Here is a 10,324-nt window from a genome sequence, read left to right on the forward strand (position 1 = left end):
TTAAACGTGCTGCTGTTGTTTAGCGCGACATCCAGCGATTTCCTCTTTCTGGTGCAAAGTGGGCGATAAACAAAGAAGAGAGAAAAGCCAATCATTGATCAGTTTCATGATTAAAGTAGCAACAGGAGAGAGAGGGGTGAGCATGAGAGAAGAAGAGGCAGCTGTGCAGGAAAGACAAAGAATAACTCCACCTTTGTGTCTTTTTCATTCTCAGCTCAACACGAAACGCGTAATAATTTCTCTGAATGCGGGAGGATTCCGTCTTTTTATGGGACGGTTGGCAACTCTACTAACTAAGCTTATGAATTAAATAAAGTTCAACATCAGTAACATCAAAGCACCCACCCAGCTGTATAGAAACTCCATCATGCTAGCTAGTACACAGTACGAGTTATTGTAACTGACTGTAAAAAGTAAGCACAACGAAAATAAACTACACCTAAACTTGGTTTATATCTGACCCAGATAGACTGCAGGTCATAACTTCTTACCTGAAGTTCAGTTCACCTGACGCTCGGACCGGCGGCCGCCTTGGGTCTCTCCTCGTCCTGCCTCCGATCTCCCTCATCCACGTGCTGGCCTCCACCACTTGTTAATTTTACTGAATCTGTGGAAGCTCTGCGATGCCACCACCAAACAACAGAGTTATTTGGTGGTGGTAAATGCCCGGTATGCCCGATGGCCAATCCAGCTATGGCCGTGCCATCAGTTAACACTTCGCATGCCAACTGTGGCACGCGTGCCTAGGGTTGCCGACCCCTGGTCTAAAGCGTCTAACTCCACAGCAAATGGTTTGTCAGTATCAGGATGAATCAGAACTGGTGCTGTAGTGAACAGATTTTTTTTAACTTGGTGAAAGCAGTGTCTGCTTCTGGTGTCCAGGTAAATGGAACCTTGATGGAAGTGAGGCGCGTTAAGGGTGAGGCTACCTGACTGTGGTTACCTATGAACTGTCTGTAGAAGTTGGTAAAACCCAGGAACTGTTGAAGATGTCTTTGTGAGGCAGGTGTTGGCCACTCCTTGACCGTTTGGACCTTGGCTGGATATTCCTTTACCTGCCCTCCTGCCAGGATGTAGCCAAGGAAAGAAAGAGAGGGGGAGTGAAATTCAAATTTTTTGGCCTTGCCATACAATTTATTCTCCAGGAGGCACTGAAGGATGCTGATGTTCTTCAAGTGACTTGGAAAAGATCACTATATCATCCAAATATAAAAGGACAAATCTGTTCAAAAAGTCCCTAAGGACATCATTCACTAGTGCATGGAAAACAGCCAGGACATTAGTTAGGCCAAACAGCATTACTAGGTACTGAAAAAGTCCAAGTAGTGTGTTGAACGTGGTCTTCTATTTGTCTCCTTTTCTAATGCAAACCAGGTGGTATGTGTTGCAGAGGTCTAGTTTTGTAAACACTGTGGCACCTTGAAGAGGTTCAAAAGCAGAATTTATTAGAGGAAAAGGATACTTGTTTTTGATCGTAATGTCATTCAACTTGCGATAATCTATGCATGGCCAAAGAGTTCCATCTTTTTTCCCCACAAAAAAGAAATTGGCCCCCACCGGAAAAGAGGACAGGGAGATGATTCCAGCTGCGAAGATTCCCGGATATAGTTCTCCATGGCCACTCATTCAGGTTGTACAGGCGGCTGGTAGGTAGCAGATCCCTGGAGAAAATATATCACACTGTCATATGGTCTGTTGGGTGGTAGTGAGAGAGCCTTTTGTTTGCTGAATACCTCCTGTAAGTCATGGTATTCTGATGGGACGGAGGTAACATCCGGTGCGGTGCGGTGCATGGTATGAGGGTTTACCAGACTGTGTGGGCAAGTGGAGGTGAGGCAGTTTGAATGACAAAACATGCTCCAGCTAGCAATTCATTGACCAGACCAGTCTATATGAGGGTTATGGAGTCCTAACCAGGGGAAACCAAGAATAAGTAGGGTGGCAGGTGAATTAAATGTGAAAAAGATAAGTAACTCTCTATGATTACCTGATGTGACTAATGTGACAGGTTCACTTCGATGAGTGATGTGAGCAAACACTTGATTATTTAGGGCTTTGGCTGGTATGCGAGGTTCGAGCATGAGGAGTGGAATGAGCAACTGTATAGCTAATTCAAAATCAATGAGATTCTGCACCGGAATCAGGAAGGGCCTGAGGGGATGCGTAACCTGGTTAACATGCAAAGATACAGGGAGCAGTAGCTAGGGTTTAACGTTAATAATTGATCCGCCCACGATTATCCCCGAATGTACCTGTGGGTGGAGCCTTTTATACATTTGGAGCAGGAAGCTAGGAGTTGATCAGACGAGCTACAATAAAAACATTTGCAGATGCAAAATCATTGCTCCTGTTCCTCGGGTGAGAGCTGGGACCGGCCAGTTTACTTAGGTTATGTTGCTGTATTGCAATAGTGGTTTGCAGATGTGTTCTCCTCCGAGCCCGGATGTGCAAAATCTCATAGAGTGGTATTTTAAAACGCAGCCTGGTGTAACAGTGTGTTCCCTGCCATACAGGTTACCTGAGGATAAGAGTCAAATTATTCGGAGAGAATTGGCCAAAATGCTGAAAATGGGGGTAATAGAGGAGTCGGACACCGCATGGTGTAGCCCCATAGTTCTTGTAGTACAGAAAGATGGGTCTATATGAGTCCATGTTGACTACTGCAAGGTGAATGAGGTGTCACAGTTTGATGCCTATCCCATGCCCCGGGTTGATGAGCTCCTGGACCAGTTTTACTAAACTGGATTTGACCAAGAACAACTGGCAGTTCCCCTTCTCTGCAGAGTCCAAGGATAAAGCAGCCTTCTCCACTCCATACGGTTTGTACCAGTTGTCCCAGCCATTTTCCAGCAACTCATGAACTGGGTGCTGCCTCCACATGGTGCATATGTGGCCACCTACTAAGATGACGGTGTCATTCTACCAGGACTGCAGTTGGTGGCTGCAGTGCTGGTGTCCCTGAGGCAGGCAGGGCTCACAACCCACCAAAAAAAGTGTGCAGTTGGACGCAGGAAGGTACAGTATCTGGTGTACCTCTTGGGAGGAAGGCAGGCCCGCCCTTAGATGGCTAAAACAGCACCCATTGCATCCTGCCTACATCCCAAGACCAAAAAAGAGCTCTCTTCTCCTCCTTAGCCACCTTTTGACCCTCTGTTTGGAAAATGCCCCTCCAGTGGAGGGTGTAGTGGGAGGAGGAGTGGTGTCAGGGGAGGCTGATCCACTCACCTGACCTCATCGTGTCTAACCCATTTGAGGTGGATGCAAGGACCTGAGGGAACAGGTGTGTGTGATGTGCAGCAGAGGAGGAAGCAGCTGAAAAACTGCTGCAAAGAGAAATTCAGCAAATACAGTAAAGTCATTCACCATACAACGCTATATGCGTGGGTCATTGTTTTATCACAGTGTATTTAAACCCTTTGTTTGTCTGTATGCTTTGTTGCATCATCCCTCTTGATTCCCGATGTGTGCCCTTCTGTTCTGTGATTTGGAGGTTCTGTGCTGGCCTCCAAAGTCCACCAGGTTCAAATCAAACTTCTAGAGGTGTCATGCCTCTGCCCCCACCAGGCTGGCTGTGGCACTAAACTGGATTTGCATGCCAAATGAAGAAATATGGTAGTGATCAGCATGAGTTTTTTTTAATGCAATTAAAATTATTTTTTTTATTATATGCAATTTTTTTCCAGCTTAACCAGTCATGTTTTCCTGCACTTTCAATAAATGTATCATCTATATGAGCAAGTTGTCACAGGGTACATATGCATTAAACAATAATGTTTTCATGTGGTACTTGTGAAGTTTTTTTATTGTCAATACAATTATCAAAGTATCAGTGGTCATTTTTATTATTTGATAGATCAACTTTTTTTTTGTCTAAAAGCACGTTTAAAAAAATATTCCCTACAATGTCACATCCTCAAATAACAAATTCTTCCCTAATCGATCATTGGTTATTTAATCACAGATCCAATGAATTTAAGTGCTCACTTGTTTGTGCTGGCATTTGCCCATTTTTTTTATTGATATGATTGAATTAGCATTCAAAAACAACAACAAAAACCCCCTAAGTCTCTTTACTTGGAAACATTCCTCAGATATTCTCGTCCATGCTGACATGACAGCATCACACAATTATTGTAAAGTTATTGGCTGCATCCATGATGTAGATCTCCGATTCAACCACATCTCAAAGGTGCTCTAATGGGATTTAGATACAGACCGTGGAGACCAATGGAGTACAGTGAACTAATTTTCATGTTCAACCCAGAGGAGAGTGAATGTACGGAGGGCAGCAGCCCCTCTTCACTAACCCCACAGTCATGTGCAAATGCTGTTTGTTGACTTCAGCTCAGCATTCAATATGATTATGCTGCATAAGCTATTGAGCATCACCACCCCCATAACGTTAGCTTCATAGCATAAGTGCCTAAGTCATTTTTTTGTGTTTTCGGAAAACAAGAAAAAACTAATTTTCTAAATATCACATGCATATTTTTAATTGATATTTTCAATTTGACCAAAAAATGACTTAGGCACTTATGCTATGAAGCTAACGATATGTAACTAGCTGATGGACTCCCTCATTAACAGACCTATGTTTGTGACAGTGGGAAACAGAAGCTTTAGCAGCACCATCTCTCTCTCCATCAGCTCCCCTCAGGCTGTGTCCTGAGTCCACAGTTGTATGTGTTGCGTTGCATATGCTTCTAATCTCATCATCAAGTGTGTAGATGTCACAGTGGTGACAACAGTGGTGGGTCTCATTAAGGACAAGACATCACCACGAACTGTTTTCCCTGCTACCCTCTGGAAGGAGGTTTTGCAGCATCAGGATGAGGATAGACAAATTCAGCAAGTTTAATTCCCCAAGACATTAGACTCTTAATGACACACAAATAGCCCCCAAACTGCACCCCTCTCTCCAAATATGCACAAGGCACATTCCTTGAATTACTCCATGACTGTATACTTAAGGCAGTTGTTCTCTGCTGCTATTATTGCTGTGAAATATATTTATTTCATAATATTGTGTACGGTTTTACATACTAATAATAATGTATAATAATAATGTACATTATACCTTGAAATTTACATGTATTTACATTATTTGTTTTGTGCAGTCCAATGACAAGTAAACGCCATGAACTTCTATATTGTGTGTATGTTCTAAATAACAATAAGGTGGCTATTCTATTCTATTCTATTCTATTCTATTCTATTCTATTCTATCTACTTCAAGATTTGACATGTTGTGCATTCGGAGGTACTCATCTGCAGACTTTGGTTGTAAGAATTAGTTCTTTGAGTTAATGCTATCTTCCCATCAGCTTCAAGCAGTCTGGCTGTCTCTATTGACCGCTGGCATCAACAAGGCATTTTCATCCAGAGAGCTGCTGGTCTGGGTAAAACCCTTGGCCGCGCAAGAAAATTATAACAGATCAGCAGTTTCTGAAAGAATCAGACCAGCCTGTCTAGTACCAAGAAGCATGCCACGTTCAAAGTCACTTAAATCATATTTCTTCCTCATTCTGATGCTCATTTTGAGCTTCAGTAGGTCCTCTTGACCCTGTCGATATGCCTAAATGCATTGAGTTACTGATTAGCAATGCGTGTATATGAGTCTTTGGTACGCCTAATGAACTGGCTACTGAGTGTATATGCACAGTGCAGCAGTGAAGAGGCCAGTTAGGAGCATCTTTCACAAAAAGCTGTGTACATATATTTCTGAGGTATATGTACAGTATTCTGAAGTACTCTAATACAGCACCCTTGTACCAACTGAGTATCTGTTACATCTTTAATGACTTACCATGGTCCAAAATTAAATCTTAGTGTCCTAATTGTCTTGATTCCGATGTGTATTCATTTGGCTGGAGTTATCTGTTATTTGCAGACACATTTTAACTGAAATAAATAACTGAAACCATATTGAATTAATGATGAAAGGTTATCAATTCACCCTGAATTAAAGATTATTCTGTTCATATGAGCTCCATTACTACGTGCGAGCTTAACTCTGAAAATATCAGATAGTTTGCATGCAAAATGTGGTTAATTGCAGGATATGAAAGCGGAGGGCAGGGCTTGTTTTGTTGCATTCCTGCGGACGGTTTGACCTTTGACCTGGTTGTTGCATTCCAGAGAGGCTTGTCCTGCAGCAGCACAGTCATCCCTTTGGTCCACACGGCTTCTATGCTAGAAAGACTATGTATGTTGAGCTAATTAAGACCGAGTAGCGATTCTGAGAGACTCGCAGACACCGCAGCGTTGAGCCGAGCTAAAAGGAAGCTCTTGACTGGCATCTGCACAGTTATCCCATAGCTTAGTTAGCATTTTTGCTAAACAACTAAACCGCCATCGTATTTTGAGGTTGCTTTGTAGACACACAGCGACTAGCCGCAAACACCAGCGCAGAGGAAATGAAGGACAAACAAAAGAGAAAGAAGGAGCGGACCTGGGCTGAGGCTGCTCGCATGGTAATCTCATTTTTTAATGTATTCAGCTACATGCAAAATATATGTGGTTTAATGTGAATTGATGGGTCTAGATGTGTGGGTTTCGTTATTCTGCTCACGACTATGGTTTCTGCTGTAGTATCAGCTAGCTATTGGCACTGTGGCGTTACTCTAACAACTTAAATACAGCCAGAAGGGTTGTGTTTAATATATATGGAAGAACGTAGCTACATTTTCCATCTTTTCCCGTTTCTTTCTGCTATTGACACAAAAAGCTACGTGACGCAGTATGCTAACGCTGGCTAGCATGCTATCGTGCACGTCTCCTGTTTTGAGCTCTTTGTTTGCTAGGGAGCTAGCTTGCTAGCTTTACGCTTATTACCATTCCAGCAACTTGAGTAAAAAAATAAAATAAAATAAAATAAAGAAGAAAAAGAAAAGCTAGGTAAACTCTAATGCAGGTTTACTACCTAATGTACCTCCATATCACTGAATCTGTTAAACCCAAATGTGCACGTTAATGTAGTGCACATTTGGTTCAATGCCGTGGATGTTGTTGACGATAATGCACGCTAACGTTAGCAAAGCTAACAGCTAAGGTTAACCACTAACTCAGCTTTAATGGGAATCCGCGTTAGTGCTGAATGGTGTCTTGTGTAAAGAGCCGTCCGGTACAGCAGGCTAAACGCTACAACGAGCAGAAACAACGTCGGACAGAAACCAAATATTAGTCCTATTATATAGCTACAAATTACACGTTAGGCACTAGCAGGATCTGGGTTGGGTTGGTTATGGTACATGTAATACGTGCACATGAAACAATGGAAATACACAGCTGTGAAACTGGTCTCATGGCAGATAAGGCATATTCATGATTGTAGATTTGGGGTGAAGCTCAGACCGGCTAAGTTAAATGGCTTCGCTAGCTGTGTTTTGGCAAACTAGGCCTCCTTCTTTACTCCTCAAAGCCGGAACATAACATGTGGTAGGCAAAACATTAGAAACAGCGCCCTCAATACTCATGTCCATTTCACCAGTACTGGAAACTGAAATGTCAGGAACAGATCAGTGTTAACGGTGTGTTGATAGTGCCTGTCTAAAGGAGTCTTTTTCAGAAGTTTAGATTGTGGGACTCAGTGGACAGGTTTGATTTACTAGCTGGATTAAAGTAGTCAGAAGTGTATGCAAAAACCTCACACTGTTGACTACATGTTTAAACATATTTTCTCAGGTAAAAGTATGAGAAATGTTCACACTCTTCATCAGGAAATAATCCTTTTCAGAGATGAAAACCGGCAGTTTGGTCTTCCTCTAGGATATTTGCCTCTGTGCAGCAGCAAGCAAGTTGTTTAGCCCCTTATGCTAATCCTGAAGCCTTGGTTACTTAGTGTTTATAGCGTTTGGCATTTTAGTGCATCTTTGTAGATATGCTGTCATACAGTACACTTTTACGGACATCTGAGTTGATGTTGGATCATTCAAAACCATTGTAGTGTTTTCTTGGCCATCATGCCTTAGTTATACTGCAGTTTGTGGAGAAACAATGCTGCAGTACTCTGATTTGTTCTTGGTTCACATAACTGCTGCTGATGTGTTTCTAAACAACAAATCACAAGGCGCTCAGCAATGTGCTTTTTGTTCTGATGTTCTCTTATCTTTTTCATCTGTCCTTCAGGGTTCCTTGTCCAGACTAGTTGAGGAAACTTGAAGCTGTGCGGTGTGGCAGTGATTGACATGTGCAGGCACATTTTATGGATAGCTGGATTTCATTGGCTTCGTTTTTTTTTTTTTTTTTTTTTTTTTTTTTTTGGGGGGGGGGGGGGGGGGGGTGCACATGTTTTCATTGCTTGTCTCGCCTGTGTCTGATGAAGATTTTCACATCACAACCTGTGTTGTGCCACACAATGTTTGTGGCATGTCGGTTGGTCGTGCACCTCTTGATTTTTGTAACATGGCGTGTTGCGCATGGCCGGCGCTGCTGGGTTGAAGACACAAGTGTATGATTGTGCCGCCATTTTAATGATAAACCTGCATATAAGCTCAGCGACATGCTGACACACAGAGGGAATGTTGCAGTTGTATGAAAACTTGAGTTTGTGCAAAGAACTTTGCAAAAAAAAAAAACCACTTGGCAAAGTCTTGGCTTCTGGTTTTGACCACTTCTCCTCCTTATCAGCACATATCATGCGATATTGTCATTTAGGAGACCACTGCAGCGGCTTCTTGCGCCTTAACAGCAAGTATAAATGACTGCACCTGTGTTTAGATGGCATGGTGTGGAGTGAAGCAACCATGTTGGCAGCTCTAGTAGGCATTCACAGCTGATGCTTCACATTACTTTTTAAGCTTTTGCCCATTTTTTTTTTTTTTTTTTCATTCGGTTCCCTGATCTGAAACAAAGATTGAAGTTTTTTCTATAAAACAGTATAAAGTATTTCTAACTAGGGCTGGGCCATATCATACCATTCACGGTAATACCGGTATAATGTTGGCCAAAGATAAGAAAATGAAATATCGCAATAGAATATGGGTAAAACACGCATGTGCAGTGCCTTTGTTTTCATACGCACATGGCGGAAAAAGCATGGCGGCGACGGAGAATGAGGAGGGCAAAAGCAGATTGTTGAATGAAACAGATGAACCAGAACTGGTTTGTAAAAATGCTGCAACTTCAGTGGTGTGGAACTGGTTTGGCTTTCGTCCGTCAGATACACAACAAAGCACTATTTTTGGTAGAGCATGCTAGCGGGCCGTCGTTATTACCATGTTTTTTGGAAAATACGGCACACTTAAAATCAATCCTTTGATTTTTCTGAAAGTCGACAGGGCCCTTATAATCCCGTGCGCCTTATGTATGAATTCTGGTTGTTTTTACTGACATTGAAATGAGTTTATGTCGTACACGGCGCTCGAAAATCTGTCAAATGTTTTAGTACGACTTTGCTAAGCTACGAACCCGCACCGCTTGATGGATTGTCGGAGCATTACGACTATCGTAGGCAGGAGCCTCGCGGAGTGATATGTACTGTGCTTCAACATAATATTACCGTATTGTGTGTGTATAACTTCTTTTTAAGTTTTGTGGATATTATACTGTCAGCAAGGATTTTGCATTTGCACTGTTAAATTTTTATATAACTTTAATGCACATAAAAAACAGATGCTTGTTCAAGTGAAAATACATTGATGGGGTTTTTTGCGCTAATAAAGTTGTGGAGTTGCAAAGTAATTTGTCTAGTGTCAATTATATATTTTCAAATGTATATCGTGATAAATATTTTTGGTTATAGCGCCCTGCTCTATTTCTAACTGTGGATTTCCAGTATCTGATATTTAGGACTTGCAAACTTGTGGCGAGTTTATAAGCCAAGCCAAGTCAAGTTCTGGACGGTAAGAAGACTGAGATTAGAGACCAGTCGTGGTAGTGCCCCACACCCAGCGTATTCACCTCCTCAAAGCAGTCAGCAGGAGAGGCAGTGTAGAATCATCGCAACGATTCTCTCTATCACTGTTAGCTTTGTAGCTTTGAAAAATAAAGATTCACCATTAAATACTTAAAGTACACTGAAGCCTAGCCTGAACATTGGTGAGGATCTGCCAGACAATCACAGATATTCTGCACACTCAGAATATTAGAATGGGATTTGCAGAAAATCTGCAATTTAAGATGAGAAATACTCTAAACTAGAGCTGGGCGATATGAGATTTTTTCATATCACGATATGTTTTTTTCATTTCAGGCGATAACGATATCTATCACGATATAAGCCAAATAACTATATTTGTAAGATTTAAATGTGCCGTTGCTCACAAGTAAAATGTAAAATAATCAGCAGCTTGTTTTTATTTAAATATTTATTTCCCATAATAAG

General features: G+C 41.8%; 1 protein-coding gene across 1 annotated transcript in view; it reads left to right on the plus strand.

Moving 5' to 3' along the window:
* Nucleotides 1-6,098: 6,098 nt before the first annotated feature.
* The window catches only part of LOC102292987 (polycomb group protein ASXL1), a 21,950-nt gene continuing 17,724 nt past the window's right edge, over nt 6,099-10,324 (plus strand). Inside the window, exon 1 of the mRNA XM_042216377.1 lies at nt 6,099-6,473. Within this exon, the coding sequence (XP_042072311.1) occupies nt 6,417-6,473 (57 nt within the window). The 5' untranslated portion in view covers nt 6,099-6,416. The remainder of the gene's footprint in view (nt 6,474-10,324) is intronic.

Source organism: Haplochromis burtoni, unplaced genomic scaffold (genome assembly GCF_018398535.1).
Source record: "Haplochromis burtoni strain Fernald_Lab_line unplaced genomic scaffold, NCSU_Asbu1 Contig_1031, whole genome shotgun sequence".
NCBI lineage: Eukaryota > Metazoa > Chordata > Actinopteri > Cichliformes > Cichlidae > Haplochromis > Haplochromis burtoni.